The following is a 27,836-nucleotide window of genomic DNA, read 5'->3' as shown; positions in this document are numbered from 1 at the left end:
GAAAGGTTATACAGCTTTCAGTTGAGAGGTTCCCAGCCAACGTGGAAATCCCATCCTCTGAAGGCATTCTTTTAGGAAGACTGAAAAAAAGCTTTTGCTTCCGGCTATCGGTGAATTTGGATTGAGACAAGGAAGAATTATGAACCAACCACACCAGTTGAGATAAAGGAGGATATACGCAGATGCAGAGTTCGCACGACAGTGTCTACTAGCGCAACGCCACATATACACAAACCTGTTTCCACACAGATAACATTTTGGCATAATTTCCAAATACCAATCATCCTCAACCACAAGAGACGCTCAGTGGGGGCTGAGCTCCTTGTAACTGTACTTGGGTATCTGCCATCTATTACCAGATGATTATTGCATGCATCTTTAAAAAAAATATTCTAGCACAAACAGCCAACTTATTTACATTAAGGTCCTTATTTTAAAGCAAAGAACCACAGAATTTTATTTTAACTTTCAAACTATGTTTGAGTGACTGTGCTCGAATTTGGAAAATTGGCACACAAGGTATATTTTTTATCGAGAGCTGTGCTGTTGTATTTTTCCTAATTTGTTTTAATTTTCAAAACATTTTATCAAGCATGTAAGCTATATGAAGTATTTTGTAATTAAATGAAAGGAGGAGATGACAAAAATAATTAAAAATAAGCATTTTAATTCATATGGATGTTGGCATACAATTGTTTACTACTTTTATGGCATTTTTTTTTACAAATATATACAGCTGTGGAAACCATCACTTACAGCAAGAAATGTTTAATTTGTGTAGCATTTCACTAGATGTATTTCTATTAGCGTAATGAATGTTTTACCTTCTTCCATATGGTCTTTCTCGATGCCACACTCAAGTTACTTAATGACACATAGCATATATCTGTCTCCTGAAATGCTCTACAAATTTAGTATTGCTTTCCTGCATAGTTATCTAATGAAACTGATAGTAGAGAACAGACAAAGGAAGTTTTTAATACAATTCTGAACTATGAAAGCATGTTAGGGTCTAAAATGTAAGTCTCTTAAGAGAGAAAAACGGACCAGCTTAAAGGCACGTAGGCTACAGTTCCTCTCTAACTTCAAAAATGGATACGCTCCTTAAAATGCCTGCAAATCCCTCGTTGCAGATAAAATTACAGGTTTTGTATGTCAGGGCACACTATCTTAGGAATTGTAGTTTCCTTATGTCAACTTTTAAAGACTAAAATTCTTTGCATTGTATTTACAACCAACTGTAAAAAAAAAAACCTAGCTTCCCTGTACTTAAAAATAACTCTTTATCTTTATGACGTACAAGACAAGCTGTAATGGTTGCCAGTTGATTTTAACAAGTTATGAAACAAAAGCATACAAACAGGTTTGCATTTATAGCTGAGTCCCACTTACAGTTTATATAAATAGGTGCATTATGTCTTGTGGCATTGTCATTCTGTCATTCTTAAAAGAAGCAGGTGGCACATCTTTGTTATCAAAAATCAAAGCGAATCTTTGCTCGAGACATCCAAACAACCTTACAATGAAAAAAGGTGATAGGTTCCTTTCTTTTCTGTATAGTGAAATCGGAACAACATATCTATCTTCAGAAAAACAGTATATATAAAATAACCAAACAGTTTAAACCGTAACGAAAGCATCGAGGGTAATTCAACCTGAGATCAAGGAATCTTTGGGAAGTTTATTGCTTCTCTGCGTTGCTGAAAACCCAGCGTGCCCATCCCAGTAATGCTCTTGAGATCCTGAGAGATCAAAAACAAGAAACATGAAAAGCACCAGACCTGAAGGTAAGCAAATATTCAAATGTGCTGGGTCTCGGGAGCGAAAATGTTAGGTTATTATAAGCATGATTTTATGGAAAACAGCAGTCGCTGCACAAACTGTTCTCCATAAATGGATTGTTTCTTCTGGCCCAGCAGATGCAACATGGACCCTTTCCCATGATATTTTAAATGGAAATTTTAAATTTGGTTTTAAATTATTGGGGTTTTAAATTTGTTCAGCCAAATCATTTAATTCGTTTTATTTTATTTTAAATTTTGTATTTATATGTTTTATTCTATGGCTGTTCACCGCCCTGAGTCCTTCGGGAGTAGGGCGGTATACAAATTCAATAAATAAATAAATAAATAAATAAAATAAATGATATGTGTGACTAGCTAGGAAAGAGACTAACCTTACAGACTGCACTTGAGTGCAGAGCTCTGGTGTAGGTGGGTTGCGTATAAAGTGAAAACCGTCTCCTTTTGCATTCTCCTGAGAAAGAGAGAGAGAGAGAGAGAGAAAAGCAAAATGAATCCTTGTTGTTTTTAAAAATTCTGGTCATATTTAAATCACTATTGGAGGATGAGAGAAGAGCTAGAACAGGGGTCGGCAACCTTAAATACTCAAAGGTCCTAACCGGAAGCCTCCCATTCAATTCTGGAGCCAACAGGAAGTCCAGTTCCCCCACCATAGAGTCTCCTCCTAGCGTGGCGTCCTTTTTCCTCTACTTGTCCTAACCGAAAGCCCTATCAATTGTGGAGCCGATTGGCAACAGGGAGCGGCGGCAGAGGGAAGAAAGAGCCACATGCGGCTCCAGAGCCACGAGTTGCTGACCCCTGAGTTAGAAGGTGTTGAGTAAGAAATCAGCAATATGGTTTCCCCCAGGTATCCAAAGTGTGCTTTAAGTCCCACCCAAATTCAACTACAGATAGTCCTCGACTTACAACAGCTCACTTAGTGACCGTTCAACATTACACTGGGGGAAAAAAGACAAGCGTTTTTCATGCTTACGACCATTGCAGCATCCCCATGCTCATCCCCATCATCAAAATTCGGACGCTTGGCAACTGGTTCATATTTATGACGGCTGCAATGTCTCAGGGTCACGTGATCACCTTTTGCAAGCTTCTGACAAGCAAAGTCAATGGGGAAGCCAGATTTACTCAACAATTGCAGTGATTCACTTAAGAAATGTCTCAGCAACATACATTTTGGGCTCAACTGTGGTCGTAAGTTGAGGACTGGCATTCCACAAATGAGAAAAGCTTATGTTTAAATGTTGCCACCCTATGGTTTCTCACTAGATCCAATTACAAATAGTCCTAAATTCACTACGAGTGGTTTAGTGAATGTTTGAATTAATGACACCCCCCCTCTCCAAAAAAAGGTACTTACAATCTTATTCTGAAATTCTGACAACTATTTTGGGTGCTTGGCAACCAGCCAGCATTTATGGCCGTTGGCAGGTGTCCTGTGGTCACACAACCCCGATGTTTGATGTTTTTGCTGAAAAACCAGGATTTATTTCCGATTCCTAGCAAAAATCCATCCTTAGTAAACGATGAGTTCAGTTGAAGGACCCACCTCGAAAAAGTGGTAAAATCTAGTCGGTCATTTGCCAGGCTCAATTATGACAAAGTCAAGGATTACCTGCATTGGCCATGTTTTACTGATTGAATATATTTCCCTTTGCAACATGTCTCTAATTCCGCTCTGACTCTGGTCACGAAACAAAGCTATAGAGAAATTTATTATTTTCCTCTGCTCAGATGGCAGATTTACCTTTTGTTGAATTCGCTTTGATTTCCTGGTGACGATTCCCATTGGTTCCTGCTTGCTTCTTTCTTCCAGCTGTCTCTCTGCGCAACTGCAACGCTCAAACACCTGTGACTGCTCATCCCGAATCTCCTCTAACCGCCTTTTCTTGGGGGTGCTTGACAATTTTAAAGGAAGGTACCGATTTACACGTCTCTTATTTGGAGTACTAGTTTTTGTAACGGTCTCAGTAGAGCAGTGCCCTACAGCTTCCAGACTACTACTACTACAAGTTGGAGTAGAAGCCTCAGAAGGTTCTCCTTCATTTGGCACCCGTTTCCTTTGAGCTGACATGTATTTCTCAGCTTCAAAGTATTTCCATCTATCTGTCATCCCTTTAGCTCCATGGGCAAGGGATGGACAATCCTTCCTATTTTCAGACACCGGCTCCGAGGAGAAGTCGCCCTCGTTGGAATGACGAACAGGAGAAAAAGGAAACCCAGAACTCTGAAGGTAGGATTTATTTAATGGCTGGCCACAAGGGAGGCTGTCTGCAAGTTCGCTGGCCTGGCCTGATGTGGTTGACGTCACCAGGTCCGGTTTCTGATTGGCCGTTTCGATGAGAAATTCACGGTTCTGAAAATGAAAAAGCGACGGAAACTTCCGCGGTGCAGTGTGCGCGGAGCAACGGCGAGGCGTATTATCACAAGGCTCCAGGAAATGTGAGATGCAAGTGTTGGAGTCTGGGTTTGTTTCTTCAGCAGGACTGGCTAAAAGCATTTGCTGCATCTGGGGAAGGCCATGGGATGTGCCAGAAGCATCTGTCGAAGTGCAAGAAAAGAAAAGAAAAGAAAAAAGAAGAGAAGGGGAGGGGAAAGGAAAGGAAAGGAAAGGAAAGGAAAGGAAAGGAGAAAAGAAAAGAAAAGAAAAGAAAAGAAAAGAAAAGAAAAGAAAAGAAAAGAAAAGAAAAGAAAAGAAAAGAAAAGAAAAGAAAAGAAAAGAAAAGAAAAGAAAAGAAAAGAAAAGAAAAGAAAGAAAAGAAAAAAAAGAAAAGAAAAAAAAGAAAAGAAAAAAAAGAAAAGAAAAGAAAAGAAAAGAAAGAAGAAAGAAAAGAAAAGAAAGAAGAAAAAGAAAAGAAAGAAGAAAAAGAAAAGAAGAAAAGAAAATCAATTGTTTTGCTTCTATTGTTATAGAAAAATAGTGATGAAAAGTGATGGTTAGCTTTTGATCTCACTCACCACTGGAGGTGCTCAAGGTTATTCCAGGAACTGCATCCCAGGGATTTTCTAACGAACCATCCAAACTTGCAGAATCTGCTATGTAAAGAAAAGCAAATCAACATCTTCCTCTCAACATTCCTTAAAAAGGTGGAAGAGGTCAGAATAAGGTCATAAAGAGCAGCAATATTCAAACATTGCAAAGGATTATAGGAATCCATTCCGACCCAAATGCTGTCGGGATCTCAAGCAAACGGTCCTGTGTTCGGAATGAATACAGAAATAGGAAGTAAATTCACCTAAATTCATGCAAAATTTGATTTAGGAAGAAGGTCTTCTGAATAGACTTCATAAGCAGTGTTAGGTTTTGAAAGTAAGAATTGCTGGTCTGTATTACAATACCTGGATTCACAAACCCAATATTGTTGCTTTTATTCATTTGATATCCAGCTGCACCTAATTCTTAATACTACTTCCTCCTCCTATTTTCCCCCTAAACAGCAGCCCTGGGAGTTGACTTGGACTGAGAAAGATTGAATGGCCCAAAGTCACCCAGTGGCTTTCCTGTCTAAGATGGGACTAGAACTCATGGTCTCTCGGTTTCTGGCTCAGTGCCTTAATCACTAGACCAAACTGACTTATCATACGGTCTCCTTATACTCTATATATTTATTCATTATATCTTATACTTTATGTCGTCCATTAGGCTCTCAGAGAAGAGAGAGAAACAGATGTCACATTATGTCATGCTCCCTACATTCAAGGTTTTACATGAGGTCACCACTATTTCCTTTGGAAGAGGAGGATAGCGAACCTGGTTGAATGGTGCCTCCTGGCGGTCAATGCAACTAAAAACATTACACAGGATACACACAGTGTAAAAAACAGGGGCAGGTGGAAATCACGTGACACTCTGTACGCGCGAGCATGGCAAAATGTAATATTCGAGCAACTCTGTCCCTAAAGGCTTAAGGGAGATGGCCCATATAAATCATTCTGCAACCATCCATATCACCTTTTTTCTGAGAGATACAATAGTGCAAACTTTGAAGTTGAATTAGGCAGTTGCCTAACATGCAGGAAGCCCAAGTTCGAATCCGACTAAGGGTATGGCTAGCTGATGAAAGCTAAAAAGCTCGAAATAGATCTATACTAGTCTTCCTTTATTTCTTTATCAGCAAAATATAAATTTGGTGAGCTCCCGTTACTTGTCCCAGCTTCTGCCAACCTAGCAGTTCGAAAGTACGTAAAAAATGTTGGGAACGACTAGCACATATGTGCAAGGGGAACCTTTACCTTTTATATATATGTATGTATATGTATGTTTGTATATATATGTGTGTGCGTGCGTATATATGTGTGTGCATATATATATATGTGTGTATATATGTATATGTATGTATAGATGTGTGTACAGATGTGTGTGTGTATAGATGTGTGTATATATGTGTATATATGTGTGTGTATATATGTGTGTGTATAGATAGATAGATAGATATAGATGATAGATAGATAGATAGATAGATAGATAAGATGAATGAATCAGAAAAAAAGAACTGAAAAAATGAAAGATCAAAAAGTGCAAAAAGATAAAAGTGCAAAAAGAAAAAAGATGAGAACAGAAACAGAATGACTTTCTTTGGCATAGATATGAATAAAAAAGTACATCAAACACTAAGGATAATTACAAAATATTGATTGGCCTGTGCTAATCAACCTTTGTGAAAGCTTTTCTGAATGTTGATTCCTGAGCCTTTGGGGTAATATTCCCTTTTGTAAAAAGGAAGTTTAAAATGCACCAATTCACCTGCTCGTTCACCAGAGACGGCCAATGGTACTCACCACTGAAGAAGGATACAGTACTACGGTCATCTTCTTGAATGTTTTCATCTTCTTCAGGAACAGCTTGAAGGGTATCTGAGAAAAAGAAGAGCTTAGCTATCAGCACCCACTCCCTACCAAAGGATATTACGTTAGATCAATCCACACGAGTAAATTTAGGGACTTGTGGCTTTGCAACAGCCAATGTTGGAATCCAAAATAGGTACTAAGGCATACTCTGCAGGTTCTTCAGGAACAAATTAAAGGAATACAATATAGCTTAATTTTTCCAACCGTAGCAAGGGAATTGCTTTGTTTTGTCTAAGCCTATACTTTTGTGATATCCAACATTGATTTAAGAAAGCTACTTAAATTGCTAGCAGCCAGTGTTTTCCAAGTATATCCAATTCTCTTTACTTTTTCTTTTTATTCTTGATTTTTTTCAAAAGAAAAATTATCCACGAGATACTCCTATAACTGAATCCACAGGATATACATTCCTCTTGATTGCTAAAGACTGCAGGATGTGCCTCAATAAAAACTACAAAAAGTTCTTGTGTACTTAAAATCTAGCCCATTTATACTATTATGTCTGGCTGTCCTATATAAGCTGGAAAATGGGTGCAAGCAAAATTTCAGCTTCAATTCCAAGTCTGATTTATGCCACTCCTTGCCAACTACCATTACAATTGTGACATTTAACAACAGTGCTTATATACAGGTAGCCCTTGACTTATGAGCACAATTAGGCCCAAAATTTATGTTGTTAAGTGAAACATTGGGAGGTCTACCCTTGCTTGCCACAATTGTTAAGGGAATCACTGCAGTTGATCAGTTAGTAACAAGGTTTTTAAGTGAATATGGCTTCCCCGTTGATTTTGCTCGACAAAAGGCTATCACACAACCTTGGGACACAGCAACGGTCGTAAGTACGAACCAGTTGCCGAGCAGCTGAATTTTAATCACGTGATCCTGGGGATGCTGCAAAGATCGTCAATGTGAAAAATGGTCATAAGTCACTTTTTGCAGGGCTGTTGTAATTTTGAATAGCCACTAAATGAACTGTTGTAAGTCGAGGTCTACCTGTAGTTAGAAATCAGGAATACTGCTTTAAGGGGGAAAAAAACTTCCAAGCCAACCCATTTTCATCCATAAATCTGGCCCATGATTCTGGCACTCACTTGCTATGTAGGACTGGGAAAGTGCTGCCTCATTTTCTGCACTGATCACCAGGTATTCAGCTGGAACTGTGAAGATATCTTGGTGCATCTGAAAATCAAAACGTTTCATCTGTTTCTGCTTTACCCAAGGAGAATATATAATATATATATAATATATAATATAAGCATTCTCAGCTGCTCTTTCACAGCCAAATGCCAAGTTCTTCCAATTTCCCCTGCTTCAGTGGTGAAATCCAATTTTTTTTTACTACCGGTTCTATGGGCGTGGTTTGGTGGGCGTGGCAGGGGAAGGATACTGCAAAATCCCCATTCCCTCCCCACTCTTGGGGGAAGGATATTGCAAAATCTCCATTCCCACCCCAGTCTGGGGCCAGCCAGAGGTGGTGTTTGCCGGTTCTCTGAACTACTCCAAATTTCTGCTAGGTTCTCCAGAACCTGCTGGATTTCACCTCTGCCCTGCTTTCATTCTTAATTTAGGAATCAAGTAACCTAAAAATAGTTCTTAAAAAAAAATAGTCCACTGTTTTGAGAAGTCAAAGCCTCATTCAGGGAGTCTCGATTTAAGACCACAATTAGAACTGGAGCTTCTACCGTTAAGCGATGTGGTTAAATGAGACATGTCTAATTTTATGACTTTTTTGGCCACGGTCCTTAAACGAACTCCACAGTTGTTAAGAGAATCCAGGTCTCCCCATTGATTTTGCTTGTCGGAAGCCGCTTTGGAAGATTGCAAATGTTGATCCCGGGACCCACTACAACTCTCCTAAATACATGCCAGTTGCCAAGTCCCTAAATTTTGATCATGTGACCACAGTAACTCCTGTAGTTAGGAATAAATAAATGAATGAATGAATAAGGAATAAATGCTAACAGATTTCCTTCTTTATGTTTCCTAATTTTCCATTATCTATTCCTTCACCAGAAATATTTTCTGAATTACCTTCACTTTCAATTACTGTATTTTTTGGAGTATAAGACGCACCTACCTTTTTTGGTGAGGAAAAGAAGAAAAAGAAATCTCCCTCTGCCTCTGCCTCCCAGCAATTTTGCCTCGTTGCAGCAAACAGCTTTACTTTCATTTTCGTTTTCAGCATAGCTTGATTAGCACAAGGGGAAAAAAAATCTGCTCCAGCAATTTACCTCCTTGCAGCAAGCAGCAGAAGCCCTGCACAAAACAGCTGAGAGCAAATCAGCTGAGAGTTGGGAGGCCGATCCAATCGACTTGTGCTAATTAGGCTGTGCTGAAGCTGAAAGGAGCTGTTTCTTCTTGCTGTTTGCTTGCAAGGAGGTAACTGCTGCGAGGCAGAGGCCAAAGGTGGGGGCCAGTGGGCGGGTGGGGCTACATTCAGTGTATAAGAGGCACCTAAATTTTAACCCCCTTTTAGGGGGGGGAAAGGTGTGTCTTATACTCCGAAAAATACGGTAATTACGATGTCATTACCAGGGCACAGAAGATGTGTAAATACAAACCTTATTTTGCTTCCGTTCCAGTTGCCATTTAGTGTCAGGATACACGGCCAGTTGCTCAGAATCCAACAGTTTGCTGGTGCCTGATAAGTTGAGACAATCCTTAGCGTTTTGCTTCAAAATGTTCAGCTGATCATAGTTTACATCTATCAATACTTGGGAAACCGACTGCGATTTTTGTCCTGAACAAGAAAAAGCACATTTGTAAATAGACAATCGGCTTACAAGCAATATCCCATAACATTTCACTTTAAGACTGAATGATACAGGACTAGCGATATTAAACTGTTTTTTAATCAAATGTCATTATCAGAAATATATTTTTGTGAGTGGTGCGGTGGCCTAGAGGTGGAGCTCTCGCCTCACAATCAGGAGGCTGTGAGTTTGATCCTAGGCAGGACCGATATTTCTCTGGGCACGATGAGAATATATCTGCTGAATATGACTCCGCATTGGCAATAGGAAGGGCATCCGGCCAGTAATCACTCAGCTCCATTCAGTTGCCCAGACTCCACCCCTCAAGGGATTATGGGATCATTAAAAGATGATGATGATGATTGCCATCGTTTTTGTATCTATTCTGGCCTAAATGTAAACATCTTTTGAATCTATCTCACAAGGTGAAAAAGTTACGCTATGAAGAAAATACAACTTTAGGAAGGAGTTGTGTTATAAATGTTTTAGCCTTTAAGTGGCCTGAATGAATTCTCTATTGGGGGGTATAAAACACAAATAAGATTTGTTCCACAATGAAATATAACATAGAAAATCAGAGGAACCCACTTAATACTGACCCCACTTTTCACTAAATTTCATTTAAAAAGCTGCCAATATTTAAGCTAGCATACCTGAGTTGAACCACATCTGTGTCGCAAAACCTTTCCTGAAATATATAATCAAACAGCATCAAGAGTTAAGCGTGACAGTAACTTGTCAAGCCTTCAGACTTCTTGTTTGGTTTACATCATGAATCTCTCTACACACATTTCTTTTTATTTCTCCCAAGCTTCTTCTACCCCAATCTCAACCTTCCAAGAATGTAACTTTTTGAGATGTTTCTGTTCTCTCCTCAATGGTGGCTCATCGGGATGGGTATCCATCATCAACAAGTAAAAATGGTACGTGGAGGAGAGACGTGAAGGAACCCAGGTCAAGAGGACCAACTCTGAACATCAAGGTACATTTCAACTGCCAACACAAGCTATCGATTAGCTGACTAATTTTGTACTTTGCTTTAAGCCATGGGCAGTCAACCTTTTGGCTTGTGGGCCAAACTAAGTGAAGAGGAATTGTCTTAGGCTGCATATAAAATATATAATATAACTTACGTATATAAATAACAAACTTCCTTTATTTTTAAATATTTTTGTTGTGGGACTACATTATTAGCTGTCCTGGGCCACAGATGGACTGTGGCCTGCAGGTTGGATACGCCTGCTTTAAACTATGTTTAAACCAAGTTCTTACCAAATAAATGAAGTTTGGCTGTGGTTTTACACTAAGTTATGCCCTAAAATCACAATTTACTAATTATAGCCAGGTGCTTCTTAGAGCTAAACCACATTTTGACTTGTAAATTGTGCTAGATGGGGGGGTGGGTGGGAAATCCTTTATTTTCCTTTTTAATCAAAATGAGAACAGCATTCCAAACAGCAATTATGAGTCCTAAATTATGATGTTATTACTAATTTGTCATGAGAATGGAACTAAAGTAGTTTTGGTGGGTCAGCTAATGTTGCGTTTCTTGTGGAAATGGAAAGCGGGTTAATGAATCTGTAATGTCTGGAACCAAGGACTATCCTGCTTATTATTGACTTATTCATTAATTATCCATTAATTATTATTAATACCACAATAAGAAAATGTCCGACTGCTTTTCAAGTATGAGAAGGCAGGCTGCCATTCACATAATGCATAATGAGGTCAAATACAATAAAAAGTTAAAGTCTCTTCCTTGTATGATGTGTTGAAATTTATGTGAGAAGAATATGGAATATTCTAGGATACATAGGAAGATTTTACAAAGTTTATAATGTTGCTGTGAACATATCTGAATTTGAAACTGCTAGTTTTAAGATCGCTCATAGAACAGAATCAACATACTTACTGCCATAGGTCCTTTATCTTTTGTATGACTGACAGCTCCCGATTGCTATACAAAAAGACATTTAACATCCTCAGTTTTTTATCACAGTAGAAAAACTCATGTAATAAAACTACATCCAATCAGTTGGTCAGTGAAACAGAAGCTGATTGTTGACATATGTAGAACCTCAAGCATCTCATCGATTTGGTAAACATTTTATGACATAAACATTATTATAAACCAGTTTATGACATAATATCAAATGTCATAAGACATTTCCTGTGCTGATGTTTTGCTGTGCTCTATACTTCAACATGGGATATCTTCAGATACATCTCTGAATGTATCCCAGTTTTTCCAGTGAAGGCAGTACATCAAAAGCTCTGCCACTGTTTTCAGGAATCTGGTAAGGAAATATCTCTGAAACTACTACCCAGCGGATTATGGGTTGTTCAGTGTCATTATAAAAATCAACTGAATCAGATAATGACAAAAAGAATAGTTCTCTTGAGGACGTAGTTCTTCCATTTTAATCCCTAGGTAAAGATGCTAGTCAAGAGCCTTGGTAGTACAGTGGTCTAAGGCACCCTGTTATTAAGCTGGTTATTAAGACCAGATGCCTGCAATTACTGCAGGTTTGAATCTCGCCAAGGCTCAAGGTTGACTCAGCCTTCCATCCTTTCTAAGGTAGGTAAATTGAGGACCCAGTTGTGGGGGCAATAAGCTGACTTTGTATAAATATACAAAAGAATGAAAGCTATTGCTTAGCGCATTGTAAGCCGCCCTGAGTCTCCGGAGAAGGGCGGCATATAAATCAAATTAAAAAAAAAAATTTCCCCCTCAAGTTCAAGTCAGCTGCTGGTGACCATGGACACATCTATGTTGTAGAAACAGAAATGCCGTCTTCTGGCAGAACATATTTCCAATCTCTAATCGACAAAGTTGGGACCGGTGTGTGATCTTTAATCCAAATATCAAATCTCACCAAACTTAGCTTTTTGAAAATCGAAAGGGCTGCTGTAATGTTTAACCTTTCCCCTTCCAAAACTTGACTATTTTTAAATGTGTAAGTCTGCTCAACTCTACAGCAAGAGTTGGACAGTCAATGACAGATAACAGCAGGTATTGAACTGCAGTTAAATGTTTATAGAGAATTCATTCTGTTAAATTTCCTAACCCTGATTAAAACGGGATGCATGCTTAGATGGGAGGCAGACAATTCTGCGATCTTCAGGGTTTGAGTTTAGGCCCCTGTCTTCTTCCCAGTAGGTACCCCAACTACACAACGGAGATCAGTGTTCTTGTGGGTCTCACCAATTTTGCAGACTCTTCCCCTCTCTCTTCATGGACATGACCTGGAAACACTCAAGGGTGAGGTAAAATCGACAATCTTCCTGAAAAGAGTGAAAAAAACAAGTACAGTCAATGATGCTCAAGGAGAAATATCAGACCCTACGTGATCTCGATGATGGGGAGAAAGCAGCATGGCCTGTGATAAAAGCCACCCAAGCACGCTTCTCCAACTGAGGTGCCCTCCATCAGATGTGTGGAATTCAAGATCCAGAATATATTGATGGTTAAAAGGGTGGGATTTGAACTCAGGGTTCAAATCCCCACTTGGATACAAAGCTGCCTGGGTGACTTTGGGCCAGTCCAGTGGTGGAATTCAATTTTTTTTAATACCGGTTCTGTAGGCATGGCTTGGTGGGCATGGCATGGCTTGGTGGATATGGCAGAAATCAAAATCTCCATTCCCTCCCCACTCCTGTGGGAAGGATACTGCAAAAACTCCATTCCCATCCCACTCCTGGAGGAAGGATACTGCAAAATCTCCATTCCCTCCCCACTCCTGGAGGAAGGATACTGCAAAATCTCCATTTCCTCCCCACTCCTGGGGGAAGGATACTGCAAAATCCCCATTCCCACCCCACTCCTGAGGGAAGGATATTGCAATATCTCCATTCCCACCCCACTCTGGGGCCAGCTAGAGGTGGTATTTGCCAGTTCTCTGAACTACTCAAAATTTCCGCTACCAGTTCTCCAGAATCTGTCAGAACCTGCTGAATAGCATCCCTGGGCCAGTCCCTGCTTCTCAGCCCAATCCATCTTTATACAAAGAGGTGTCAAGGATCAAATCAGGAGACTTTTCAAACAGAAATGAAGATTATAAATGCCCTAAATCAGGAGGTGAGCTACTATGGATCCGTGGACTCTCAGAATTCCTGAGCCAGACCTGAGGAAGTGGAAGAATTCTTTGAGAAGTGGAAGGCACCCAAATGAGATGCTTTAAACTTATTATGCCACCCCCACCCCCAAAAAGATGAACCTAAACTGCAAACAGCAAGGGGGCTTCTCTCTCCGTTGCCTTCAATCAGGGAAAGAAGCAAGAAAAATCAACTGGAGACATTTTGATGCTTGGAAAAGCGACCCCTTCAAATGATGCAACCCGTTCCCACATTTAGGGGCTCCCCCTTCCCAGTGAAGCCCCTTCCTCTCTCTCTGGCAGTAAAAAAATAAAACAATAAAAGGCCCACAAGACTGGTTGTGGCGAATAGAGTAGGGTAGGGTAGGGTAGGGTAGGGTAGGGTAGGGTAGGGTAGGGTAGGGTAGGGTAGAATAGAATAGAATAGAATAGAATAGAATAGAATAGAATAGAATAGAATAGAATAGAATAGAATAGAATAGAATAGTTGGAAGGGACCTTGGAGGTCTTCTAGTCCAACCCCCTGCTTAGGCAGGAAACCTTATACCACTTCAGACAAGTGGTTGTCCAACATCTTTTTAAAAACTTCCAGTGTTGGAGCATTCACAACTTCTGGTGGCAAGTCGTTCCACCGATTAATCGTTCTAACTGTCAGGAAATTTCTCCTTAGAACTAAGGAGAAGAACTAAGTTGCTTCTCTCCTTGATTAGTTTCCACCCATTTTGAAAGGCAAAGAGGCTTTCCAGGATATCCAAAGTTTTCCCTTGGAGGGAAATGGTGTGCCTGAAACTCACAAAAACCCCACTGGAAGGGAGGAAGAAAAACAGCAGTGGGTTTTGTGTGGGTTTGCTTTGTCCTCCTTTTCCTCCCTTTAAGGAGGAAGATTTTTATGGCTGCTAAGCAGCATTTAATGGCGGCCGAGATGTTCCCTCAGAGAGGCTACATTTCAAGCCAGAAACCACTGGCGAGTTAAAACATCGGAGATTGCACGTTTAAGGATACATATATTCCGCCTGGCAACAGGCCTACTTTGGGGGAGACCTCAAAACGGGTAGATTCCCTTCCCTCCCCCCAAAAACACAGGGGATAAATTATTTTATCCATTTTAAAGAATAAAGTGACTTGCTGTGGCAGGGAGTATCTGTCAAGATTCAAAAATAGGGCAAATTGCCAATGAAACCAAGGAGGGGAAAAAAAGAAAAGCCTCAAATAATTTGGTCAAAGATGGCCCCGTTTCTTTATCGGAGATATTTTACAGGCTTGCCGTACGCTAAATAAATAAGTAATATTTTGCAGGCTATCACCATCACATTGTGAGATAGGCAGCAAATAAATTTAACTGACAACCAAATATTGTGGTAGGGGAGGGATGGAATTTTCATACAGGGAGTCCTCGTTTAGCAACTGCCTCCCTTAGCGACTGTTATCTGAAATGTAAATAACTCTGCAGGAAAGCTGTAAATCAATATATAAATCAATATGTAAATACATCTAAAGGACAGCTTTTGGACATAAAGGATTGTTTTACATACACACACAAACACGATCACCGTTAAGTCAAAAACACAACAGTCCGAGAATCATAAAAATGTCCTCGATAACTGACAGAAAATGAGCTCTATCCCACATCCGGGACCCCAGGCACAAAAGGGCCATAGGGTTGGGACCAAGGTAAAATCAAGTGAGATATAAATTTAATAAATAAAGAAACAAACCTATTTTTTTTCCTTATGAAACTCCTTCAGGTCTGACCCTTTTTCTTTATTTTTTTTTTAAAAGTCTGGTTGCCATAATTAAGCCCCTCCAGTGATTTCCAAAAATTGATAACGAATTTTAATTTGTAACATGATAGAAAGGGAGAAATGGAAATTCAACAGAATTGCAGGGTAATCATTACAATTGAATGCTTCTTAAATTTAAATGATATGCCACTCCAGTGCTAAATATTATCGTCAGTACAGGAAAAGTGCTTAGCAACTTTTAAAAACCTCTGTTATTTAAAAAAAAACGCTAGTTTGAGTTAGTAAACTGTATGATTTCAGCCATTATCAGTCCAAAGAAAACACTACAAGAGCATTTTGTGCACCTTACCATTTCAGCTGCTCTTTTAAAATTGACTCTATAATTCTGCAAGACAATGAACTGGCCAATAATACCAGACAATCCATTCTGAGCCATAGATCTGAAAAATAGTAAGGAAGGAATGTATTGGCAAATCTGAAAAGTATCAAACTGCCTCCTACAGCTAAGGCTGATATTTTTCCATATTGATCTGCAAAAAGAAGGATTCTGTACACAATTTTAAAAGATCCACAAGCTTCTTTAGAGTGCTGGGAATCCATTTTTATCAACATATATTCTCACAGCCTAACTTCCTCTGTCAGCACATATAAAAAAGGATTACAGCCCCCCCCTCGTAAATTGTTTTGACCATCTTGTAGAATAGATTTTCCGAAGAAAAGATAACTTTGAAACTGCATGTAAAAAGTTGGCAACTTTAAAAGAAAACATAACCGTTAGTTCCAGAATCCAAAATACTAGTTCAAATATAGCTCCCCGATAGAGATGTAACAAATTTTGGATACGGGATTATCAAATCCCTAGAAGATTGGGAGTGGGGGGGTTGATCTAATGATAATTTATGTAGAAGCACAAAATTTCTAAATTAATCCTTATGGATGATATATTACAAATAGTCCTTGATTTACAACCAATTCATTTATTGACTGGCTGAAGTTATAATAGCACTGCAAAAAGTGATTCGACTGGTTTTTCCACACTTATGACCATAGCAGCATCCCCATGGTAACATGATCGAAAGTCAATAAGTCATAAATCAAGGACTACCTGTTTATCAAATATTTAACATTTATCAGACATTCTAGTGGAAACATGTAAACGAAAACGGAAAGAGAATAAAAGGAATAAAGGAGTAGAAACAAATGAGTAAATAAAGGATTTACAAATATAGAGATTAGAATTTTCTAGGGTATTAATAGGGTGTGAATGAAAGCATACATTATATTATTACTTAAAGTTCTCTATTAAGCTCGAAGCGGCATAGATGTCAAAGATCATGGTAAACACACCATAAATCATAAAACTTGTTTTATTATAAAGTGTGGAATAGGTTTTATACATGGTTAGAAAACAGAAATCAAATTAAGAAATAAGAATATAAAATGAAATTTGAGATTAACATACTGGATATAAATGTAAATAATGATCCTGCTAACAAAACAGTTAATTATGAATATTTAAAAATAAAGAGAAGGAGCAGGAGGATAAAAGCTAAGAGTAAAGACAAAAGTCGATGCAGAAAGTTGTAAAATTGTATATATCTGTTGTTAGTATTGTATTTTAACGTCTGATGTGCGTGTTTTTGTTTTTTGTTTTTTTCTCATGATTTCTTTTGCTATTATGTTTGGTTTTAAAATGTAAAATATTCAATTTTAAATTATTTTTTAAAAAATAATCATAAAATGAAATTATGAATTGCAATAAATTCTGATCCTAGCAATACAGAGGTTTTGTAAAATTATATAGAGTTCATGGAAGAGAAACATAAATTTTGGATGCCATAAAAATCCATATACTGAATTGTAATCCAAAATAAATTCAAAGTAAAACTTACTGTTTTGACATTTTAGCAGCTTTGCCCGCAACCACCACTTCAATATAGTGAAGTCCATCTCCAATATGTAGAATTGTTTCTGGTTCCTGCTCAGCATCTTGGTAAACCCTTGGTTCATTCAAAACCTGGAGAAGAGGCAAAAAAAAATTACACCATAATCAACATATTTGGAAACCAAGTTTATTGGGTAATGTGGGCCCACTATTCTCCATCAGTGTAAAGCAGAGATGGGCCAAAGGATATCACAGACACTACAATATCTGCAGATAGTTCTTTGGGCTGTATATTGGGTTCTTCTATCTGTCTGTCTTAGTTTAAAACAGAAAAAGAAGCATTGGAACCAAGCCCAGAAGAAAGAAAAGAAGTTTTGCAATCTTTAACAACCAGGATGCTTCATGGGGACTCCATAATAACTATTAGAAGATGGAAATGATAGCCCAGTGCAATCTGGAGTTTTTTTTCCACAGAAAAAAAGAACATGGTGCTAAGCTAGAAAAGGAAGCTCCCTGGATATCTACAGCAATGTTTGTCAACTCCAGCAACTTTAAGATGTGTGGACCAACTTCCAGAATTCCCCAGCCAGCTCTAGAAAAACTGCTGTTGAGGAAGCAGCAGGAAATAAAGACACCAGGTTCCTGTATTTTGCAATTAGCCAGGCCAATGACAGCAGTCATTTTATAATGAAAAAAACCCTTCCTTATGCAATTTTTGTAGTTGTGTGCAAGACACACTCTCAACATTCCAAACGTTAAGTCTATTATTGCTCTGAACTGTGCCTAGTCCCGTGATGACGAACCTATGGCACACGTGCCACAGGTGGCACACGGAGCCATATCAGTGAGCACACGAAGGTTGTCCTAGCTCAACTCCGGTGTACATGTGCGTGCCAGCCAGCTGATTTTCGGGTCTTCCAGACCCACCGGAGCCTTTCTAGAAGCCTGGGGAAGGTGAAAATGGCCTTCCCTACCCCCACTGGAGGCCCTCCGGAGGCTGGAAACGGTCCATTTGCTGACTTCCGGTGGATCTGGAAGTCCCATTTTTTGCTCTCCCCAGGCTCCAGAGGCTTTCTAGGAGCCTGGGGAGGGTGAAAATGGCCTTTCCCACCCCCAAACCCAGGGGCCCTCTGGAGACCGGAAACAGCCCGTTTGCCGACTTCAGAATGTGTGTGGGGGGCACACTGAATTATGGGTGTGAGCACACACATGTGTGTCCCGCTTTTGGCACACGATGGCAAAAAGGTTAGCCATCATTGGCCTAGTCTGTTGCAAAGTAAAAACAAACTAACAAAGCAAAGATATGCAGGACAGATCTGCATTCCTAGAGTTGAGTAAGGGAGAGGAAGGACAACATAAATAAATAAAGTTTGAAAGTCCACCTTCAGGACATGTCCAAGCTGTCCATCTGTTTTGATTATGGATTCTTTGTACTCCAACAGAAGACTCACAATCCAAGGGTCCAAATACGATGAATGATGTCTATTGTTGCTGGCCAGGCTATATTCAGTGTCTAATCTGGGGGGGGGGGGGGGGGGGAAAGTTAGCAAAGTCAAAAAGCGTCTGAAAAAAATGGTGAGAAGGAAATATCAATTGAACTCTGCATCATCCGGAAAGGAGGATAGGGAAAAACCACAGTACTACCCACAATGATAAATCACTCTAAGCAAAATAACCTTGTCTTATTAACAATGAGATGCGAACCTATGATTGTTTGTTATTATTAATTGGGGGGATAAAAGTCAGCTTTTATTTCAGGCAAATGGCTTGGATTAGTGCTTACAATTTTCTTGGCAATTTTTTTGGGTAGTATTTAATTGTTGCCTTCTTCCTAGGGCTAGGAGAAAGTGACCGGCCTAAGCTAGCTCCCCATTCTAAAGCAGGACTAGAATTCGCATCCTCTCTAGCCTGATACCTGAACCACTTCCCCAATCTGGTTCTCTACTTAGTCCACTATACTGTATGAATCTACTTGTTTAATAAACCATGATAAATTAAGATGATGACCGGTATATAAATCCTGCCATTCTACTCATTCAAATATCTGGCTACCTCTAGATGATCTTCTTTCACCATATACGGACAACCTGCGGGGGGTCAAGATTTCTTGCTTGCTCTACAAGCCAGGCAAGGAGAAGCTTGCATTCAACCAAGATCTGAGTAGAAAACTTGTAGAGACATGCCCCAGGGTACATGCCACATGAGTGAAGGCACCCTTAGAAACTTGTTTTCAACAGCTCCTCCCCTCTTTAAGAATCAATAACCAGCAAAAACTATGACATCTTTCTGAGGTCACAATAAACTCAATAATACACTGAGCAAGAAGGCGTGTATTTCCTAATAAAACTTGCAACCAAGCAAGCTTGTCCCCCAAAAAAGTCCGGTTCGGTATGCAATCATATGCAATGAACCCCACAAGATCCCAGTCTCTAATCTTTTAAAACTTTTAAAAACTTTTAGACTTTCAAGTAGGGTTGCCAGGTCTGCTTCCAAAAAATAGCAGACAAGCGGTGTGTGTGTGTGTGTGTGTCTTTGTGTGTGTGTGTGTGTGTTAAGTAGTAAAAAAATTTAAAAAAAATTACAATTATATTATATATTTTCTTACAAACATTTTAACTCGTATTAAAATAATCACTTCAAAACTTTACTTAAAATTCAAAACATCAAATGTATTATAATAATATGTAAAATATTAAATTACATTTTACTTTGCTGTCGTGTGTATTTTTTATTTGACCGCGCAGCTTTGATCAATTCTTTGCGTTTAAGGAATAATTCTTTAATTTCAGTACAACGTTGAGAAATATTAAAAAAATATACAAAGTTTTGAATAAAAAAAAATGTCCACTATTTTGTGAAAAAAAAAAATAGTGAACATAATGTGAAAAAAGTGGACTGTCCGCTCAAATAGTGGGTGACTGTGAGTTTCAAGAAAAGCTTGGACTGCCATTTGTCAAAAATTGTGTAGGGTCTCCTGCTTGATCGGAGGGAGGTTGGACTAGATGACCTACAAGGTCCCTTCCAACTGTGTTAATCTTTATTCTGGTGACTCAAGTGTATTTTGGGACCTTACAACAACAACAACAACAACAACAACAACAACAATAATAATAATGCCGGCAACAACAACAACAATAATAATGCCGGCAACAACAACAACAATAATAATGCCGGCAACAACAACAATAATAATAATAATGCCGGCAACAACAACAATAATAATAATGCCGGCAACATTATTATTATTATAAACAAGGAGCCTGGTTTAGCTCAACAGACAGAAGCACTCTAATTTAACACCAGCTGTCTGCAATTAAAGTAAGATCGAATCTCGCCAGGCTCAAGGTTGACTCAGCCTTCCATCCTTTCTAAGGTAGGTAAATTGAGGACCCAGTTTGTGGGGGGCAATAAGCTGACTTTGTATAAATATACAAAAGAATGAAGGCTATTGCTTAACGCACTGTAAGCCACCCTGAGTCTCTGGAGAAGGGCGGCATATAAATCAAATTTAAACAACAACAACAACAACAACAACAACAATAATAATAATGCCGGCAACAACAACAACAATAATAATGCCGGCAACATTATTATTATTATAAACAAGGAGCCTGGTTTAGCTCAACAGACAGAAGCACTCTAATTTAACACCAGCTGTCTGCAATTAAAGTAAGATCGAATCTTGCCAGGCTCAAGGTTGACTCAGCCTTCCATCCTTTCTAAGGTAGGTAAATTGAGGACCCAGTTTGTGGGGGCAATAAGCGGACTTTGTATAAATATACAAAAGTATGAAGGCTATGGCTTAACGCACTGTAAGCCACCCTGAGTCTCTGGAGAAGGGCGGCATATAAATCAAATTTAAACAACAACAACAACAACAACAACAACAACAACAACAACAACAACAACAACAACAACAATAATAATAATAATGGCGGCTGGCAGCCAATAATAATAATAATAAAATAGTAATAGTAATAGTAATAGTAATAGTAATAGTAATAGTAATAATAATAATAATAATAATAATAATAATAATAATAATAATAATAATAATAATAATAATGGCGGCTGGCAGCCAAGCCATCCTCTGCGGCCACCCCAGGACCAGGACCCAGTCGACCCCACCCCGACTTTAAAAAGTGATTTGGAAGAACCCCAACAAAGCGAAAGCCACTCCAGGCAAGAGCGACTTGTTGGGAGACAGAAAGGCGACCACAGACCGGGGCAACGTGGAAGACCCCCCACCCATTTCACCCACCCCGATCCCAGAAGCCCCAGGGATGGCGGTAGGTAGGGAGCCCTGGACAGTTGGGGAGACTGCGATCTCCCCGGGCAACGAAGGGCCCTTTTGCAACCTCTCCGCCCCTTCTGCAAAACTCACCGGCCGGGCTGCGCGCGTGGCGGCGATCTCCTGCGGCGGAACCAATACGGCGCCCGGCTCTGGTCCATGCGGACGAGAGCGGCTCCGCGGGCCTAGGCCGCCCCGTCGTCCCTTTTGCTGTGACTTGAGAAGCCGCGTCAGGGCTCCGCCTTCCCACGAAGCCAGCCGCTCTCGGGGAGGAGAAGGCGAGGCGCGGGCGGAGCGTTTTGGCGCGCCGCGTCCTGGCCAAACGGCAAAGCCGAGCGCCCAAAAAAACGGGAACAAAAGGCGCCTTGCAGCCGAGCCCCTTCGCTTCAACGGCCGCCGGCGGGGTTTGGCCAAGGCTTGGGCGCGCCTGCCTGCCTGCCTGCCGGCCTCTTGCAAACCTTAACCCGCAGGCGGATTGTATTTTTTTTTTAGTCCCGATGTAAAGAGTTTTGGGGACGCGCCAGGATCGGAAGCGCTCAGCTGAGCGCGGCCGGGAAACGATGGAGGAGGAGGATGGAGTGACCTGGCGTCGACCTCAGTTGCGCTCAGCCTGCAGTCTATTCTGCAGCCTGCAGAATAGACCAGGGCTTCCCGAACAGAACAGAACAACAGAACAGAACAACAGAACAGAACAGAATAGAATAGTTTATTTGATTTATATACAGCCCTACTCCTGAAGGAATAGAATAGAATAGAATAGAATATAGTAGGGTAGAGTAGAGTAGAGTAGAGTAGAATAGAATAGAATAGAATAGAATAGAATAGAATAGAATAGAATAGAATAGAATAGAATAGAATAGAGGGTAGAAATGGAATAGAATAGAATATAGTAGGGTAGAGTAGAAGTAGAATAGAACAGAACAGAACAGAACAGAACAGAATAGAATAGAGGGTAGAAATGGAATAGAATAGAATAGAATAGTTTATTTGATTTATATACCGCCCTACTCCTGAAGGACTAGAATAGAATAGAATAGAATAGAATAGAATAGAATAGAATAGAATAGAGGGTAGAAATGGAATAGAATAGAATATAGTAGGGTAGAGTAGAAGTAGAATAGAACAGAACAGAACAGAACAGAACAGAACAGAATAGAATAGAATAGAATAGAATAGAGGGTAGAAATGGAATAGAATAGAATAGAATAGTTTATTTGATTTATATACCGCCCTACTCCTGAAGGAATAGAATAGAATAGAATAGAATAGAATAGAATAGAATAGAATAGAATAGAATAGAATAGAATAGAATATAGTAGGGTAGGAGTAGAGTAGAATAGAATAGAATAGAATAGAATAGAATAGAATAGAATAGAGGGTAGAAATGGAATAGAATAGAATATAGTAGGGTAGAGTAGAATAGAATAGAATAGAATAGAATAGAATAGAATAGAATAGAATAGAATAGAATAGAGGGTAGAAATGGAATAGAATAGAATAGAATAGAGGATAGAAATGGAATAGAATAGAATAGAATAGAATAGAATAGAATAGAATAGAATAGAATAGAATAGAATAGAATTCTTTATTGGCCAAGTGTGATTGGACACACAAGGAATTTGTCTGTGGTGCATATTCTCTCTGTACATAAGGAGAATAAAATACATTCATCGAGAATAAAAAGATACAACACTTAGTGATAGTCAAGGTTACTAATAAGCTATCAAATCGTACTAGGAAACAATAAAACAATATAAATCGTAGAGATACAAGCAACATGGTTATAGTCATAAGTGGGAAGAGATAGATACTAGTAAGGAAGAGAAGAATAATAGTAATACAGTCTTAGTAAATTATTTGACAGTGTGTGAATTAGTTGTTAAGCAGAGTGATGGCATTCGGGAAAAAACTCTTCTTGGGTCTAGTTGTTCTGGTGTGCAGTGCTCTATAGCCGTGATGGGGAAGGATATTTTAAAATCCCCATTCCTACCCAACTCCAGGGGAAGGATATTGCAAAATCTCCATTCCCACCCCACTCTGGGGCCAACCAGAGGTGGTATTTGCTGGTTCTCTGAACTACTCAAAATTTCCACTACCGGTTCTCCAGAACCTGTCAGAACCTGCTGAATTTCATCCCTGGCTCTACCATTGTTGAAGGCATTCAGGAAACTGATAAGAAAATATGACCCAACGGATCACGGGTTTTCTAGTTGTGTTTCAACCCAGCCATCCTAGCATGTAATAAACCATAATGGACCATAGTTAGTTTCATCTTATTGCACAACGGAAACACATCCACTGTTGTTTGGGAACTGTGGTTTATGATTTTGCAACGCTAGACGTTGCAGTTAAATTGTGGCTTAACCTAGTGGCTGAAAGAGCATCTGGCGTGTCTTGAAAAATATGCTTTTTATTACGAGCAGTGCACTGTTGTACTGAATTTTACTGAGCCACCTTGCTCATTTTAAAACTAGCTAGCTTTGGGCATGGGAGAAGGAAGGGGAGGGCCCCTTTTGGGACGAAGTGGCACCCAACCATAATCCATCATAATTCAGGGCTCGGCCATCATGCTGAGTTACCAAATGGGATGCAAAGGCCACCGCTACCAAATCGTGTATCAGCTGCTAAAAATTATATTAAATCTTTTAATAGAGTTTACCCTCGCAGGATGGCCCTGTGAACTGATGTGAGTAATTGGAACTGGCAGGATGTGTATTGTGTACAGCAAGGTGCAAATCTATTAACTGAAGAGCTGGAGGCAAGGAGACGCAAAGGTTAAGTTTATGCCTTTCAATAAAATTGGTTACTCAGGAAAGGCGCCATGGACCTCCGCTGGATTTTCGCCACCCTAGATTAATACAGTTCACCCCTACGGCCAGGTTTATAGAAATATCAGTCGCTGTGGATGAATGCAGGGGTGAAATGCTCCCGGTTCGGACCGCATCACCCGATCCGGTAGCAATGGAGGCAGGTGGTTTGGAGAACCGGTAGCAAAAATCCCTGCACCCCCCTCTCCCTACCATGCCCAGCTGAGTCGCACGATCATCAGAGGCTTTTTTAAAAATATATTTTAAAAGCATTTTTTCTACAACCTCTTCCCCCGAAAAAATGCTTTTAAAAGTAAAAAAAAAAAGCCTCTGATGATCGCGCGGCTCATCTGGGATCGTCAGAGGCTTTTCAAAACATTTTTTTCTGCAACCTCTTCGGCCGAAGAGGTGGTTAAAAAAATGCTTTGAAAAGCCTCTGACGATCCCAGATGAGTTGCCTGATCGGCAGAGAGGCTTTTCAAAGCATTTTTTTTGCAACCTCTTCGGCCGAAGAGGTTGTAGAAAAAATGCTTTGAAGTGTTTTTTTTTCTTAAGTTGGCCACGCCCACCCAATCACATTTCCCCCTCCCCCCACCAAGACACGCCCACAGAACCGGTAGTAACAAATTTTACATTTCACCCCTGGATGAATGGCTGGCTGCATTTGTCATGTCGCCGTCAGAGGTCTCTAGAATGGGGGAAGGGCAGTATATACAGGCAGTCCTTGACTTACAACAGTTTGTTTAGTGACCGTTCAAGCTCACAACGGCACTGAAAAAAGCGATCGATGACCGTTTTTCACAGTTACGACCTTCGCGGCATTCCCAGGATCATGTGATCAAGATTCAGAGGCTTGGCAACGGGTTCAGATTTATGACCGTTGCTGTATCCCTGGGTCACGTGACCCCCTTTTGCGCGACCTTCTGACACGCCAAGTCAATGGGGAAGCCAGATTCACTTAACAACCAAGCTACTAACCTATCAACTGCAGTGATTCACTTAACGACTGAGGCCGGAAAGGTCGTAAAAAGGGGCAAAACTCCCTTAACAAATGTCTCACTTAACAGCAGAAACATTGGGCTCAATTGTGGTCGTAAGTCGAGGACTACCTGTACACGTTTTAGCTTCTCTGCTTTTCACTCTTCAAAAAGCACATCTTATTACCCGTCCATGGCAAAGTGGATGAGGGAATTGTTTTATTCTAAAATTAGGGAATAAATACTTTAATAAAACTGTGGAATTATAAAGTTCCCAAAATAAATACAGAAGCATTCTAGTATTTTCCTTTCCCTCCAAAAAAAAAAAAAAAACTAGAACCAAAAAGAATTGGAACTGACAAAAGGGTTGATGTGGGTCTTTTGCACAATAGTTTTTGTCTAGTAAGAAAGGCACAAGGAGAGAAACTGGGAGACTGTGAGTTCTAGTCCCACCTTAGCGATGAAAGCAAGATGGGTGACCTTGGAACGATTCCTCTCTCTCAGCCCAACTCACAGGATAATTGTTGTGGAGATAATAGGAGGATATAAGATGCATTTTAAACAAAAAAATTTGATTTATATGCCGCCCTTCTCTGGAGACTCAGGGCGACTTACAATGCGCTAAGCAATAGCCTTCATCCTTTTGTATATTTATACAAAGTCAGTTTATTGCCCCCACAAACTGGGTCCTCAATTTACATACCTTAGAAAGGATGGAAGGCTGAGTCAACCTTGAGCCTGGCGAGATTCGAACCTGCAGTAATTGCAGGCAGCTGGTCTTAATAACAGGGTGCTTTAGACCACTGTACTACCAAGGCCTTGAGTTGTTTATAAAAAAATTTTTTTTTTAATTTGATTTATATGCCGCCCTTCTCCGGAGACTCAGGGAGGCTTACAATGCATTAAGCAATAGCCTTCATACTTTTGTATGTTTATACAAAGTCAGCTTATTGCCCCCACAAACTGGGTCCTCATTTCACCTACCTTAGAAAAGATGGAAGGCTGAGTCAACCTTGAGCCTGGTAAGATTCGAACCTGCAGTAATTGCAGGCAGCTGTGTTAATAACAGGGTGCTTTAAACCACTGTACTACCAAGGTGGGATATGAATAAAAAATAATCCCTTCTCCCTGGAATGTGTTGTTGGCTACCAACTGGAGACATTTATGGGAGTCTTGGTCATCAGTGGTTCTTAACCTTGATGGCAGCCTCTGCAAGCCATCTCCTGGGAAACCTTGGGCTTCCTTGGGCAGTCGGTTGGCCACTATGAGAATGGACTGCTGAAATACATTGGCCAGGGGTTCAATGCTGCGTTTTTATTTGCAGAATCAAAAGTGTTCACGGCTTTGATATAAAGGGCCCACAGCCTCACTGGGAATCTCCCATTTAGACATACACAACATTTTTGCATTCATCAGTCTTCTGAATTTCCACTACCCAAAAAGAAATTGTTTCGCCTTCCTGCATACCAAGATCTAATCTGATCCTCCGATGCCCTCGGTACGCACTCAGTGAGAACAACATTTCGGGGAAGAACTTTTGAAGCTGTTGCAGATATCTGCTAAGTTGCTGATTAAGAGCAGACGGAACATCTGGCAGGGCAGAACATGCAAACATGCTCAGCACCAGCCTGGTGACATAAGATAGCCCCCTGGGTTTTCTGCAATTCACATTCTCGGCAGAAGCGATAAGACCTTGGACAAATTGCCAAGAAGGAAGGACGGTCTTCCATGTTTTACACCCAGCTCGGTTATTGAAAAATGTATCGAGCAATAAAAAAAAAACCATCAGCCTGGTCAGAAGATAATGTTACTGGCTAAACATGAAAAAGTGGACGGTCTCTCCTGAATTCTGCAGGCAGAAACCGGAGGTAGGCAGATCCAGCCGCAAAAATCAGCTATTTGGGACACAATTTATTTATTTATTTATTTTATTTATTATATTCCTATACCGCCTTTCTCCCGTAGGACTCGAGGCGGTGTACAGTCAAGAAAAATATAGACACACAAACATCATAAAATTGCTAATTAAAATTATTACTTAGTTTGGTCAATTAAATAAAACCCAGAATTAGATAACATTTAAAAAATCATTCACATGTTCGTATGTTTAGCCCCGCCTGTTGGAACATCAGGGTCTTGAGGGCACGGTGGAAAGCACGGAGATCAGGGATATTCCGTATCTCCGGGGGCAGTTCATTCCAAAGGGTTGGAGCCCCCACAGAGAAGGCCCTCCCCCTGGGAGTCGCCTGTCGACATAATTTGACTGACGGTACCCTGAGTAGTCCCTCCCTGTGAGAACGAACTGGTCGGTGGGAGGCTATTGGTGGCAAAAGACGGTCTCGTAGGTACCCAGGTCCTAAGCCATGGAGTGCTTTAAAGGTGATAACTAACACCTTGAATCGCACCCGGAAGACCACCGGGAGCCAGTGCAGCTCGCGTAGGAGAGGTGTTACATGGGCGTAACGAGCTGCACCCATAATCACCTGCGCGGCTACGTTCTGGACCAGTTGGAGCCTCCAGGTGCTTTTCAAGGGGAGCCCCATGTAGAGAGCATTACAGTAGTCCATACGGGAGGTAACTAGGGCATGAGTGACCGTGCACAATGATCCTCACCCACCGCGAAACCACAAATATGCCAAC

The 27,836-nt window shown here is 40.2% G+C and overlaps 1 protein-coding gene across 5 annotated transcripts; it reads right to left on the bottom strand.

Annotated features, from left to right (window-relative positions):
• Positions 1 to 647: 647 nt before the first annotated feature.
• On the bottom strand, positions 648 to 21,799 carry LOC139323580 (adrenocortical dysplasia protein homolog). 5 transcript variants are annotated; one of them, XM_070952991.1, is made up of 15 exons: positions 21,506 to 21,799; positions 18,504 to 18,639; positions 17,129 to 17,253; positions 15,586 to 15,676; positions 12,606 to 12,685; positions 11,313 to 11,357; positions 10,054 to 10,088; positions 9,209 to 9,387; positions 7,739 to 7,826; positions 6,579 to 6,653; positions 4,758 to 4,835; positions 3,547 to 4,340; positions 2,177 to 2,256; positions 1,656 to 1,742; positions 1,464 to 1,552 (listed from the first exon to the last, which is right to left on the bottom strand). In XM_070952991.1, the coding sequence occupies exons 1-14, from the start codon at positions 21,571 to 21,573 to the stop codon at positions 1,682 to 1,684; spliced, it is 1,935 nt and encodes a 644-aa protein (XP_070809092.1). In that variant the 5' UTR covers positions 21,574 to 21,799; the 3' UTR covers positions 1,464 to 1,552; positions 1,656 to 1,681. The 5 variants fall into 5 exon arrangements, with proteins under 5 accessions (XP_070809087.1, XP_070809089.1, XP_070809088.1 ...); XM_070952986.1 differs by lacking the exon at positions 1,656 to 1,742 and having other exon boundaries at positions 648 to 1,552; positions 21,506 to 21,798; XM_070952988.1 differs by lacking the exon at positions 1,656 to 1,742 and having other exon boundaries at positions 648 to 1,552; positions 2,177 to 2,253; positions 21,506 to 21,798.
• Positions 21,800 to 27,836: the final 6,037 nt, after the last annotated feature.

Source organism: Pituophis catenifer, unplaced genomic scaffold (assembly GCF_029215685.1).
Source record: "Pituophis catenifer annectens isolate HBS135680 unplaced genomic scaffold, rPitCat1.0.hap2 SCAF_13, whole genome shotgun sequence".
Classification (NCBI taxonomy): domain Eukaryota; kingdom Metazoa; phylum Chordata; class Lepidosauria; order Squamata; family Colubridae; genus Pituophis; species Pituophis catenifer.
The sequence above is the reverse complement of the archived record's forward strand: the minus strand, read 5'-3'. Positions and strand labels throughout refer to the sequence as shown.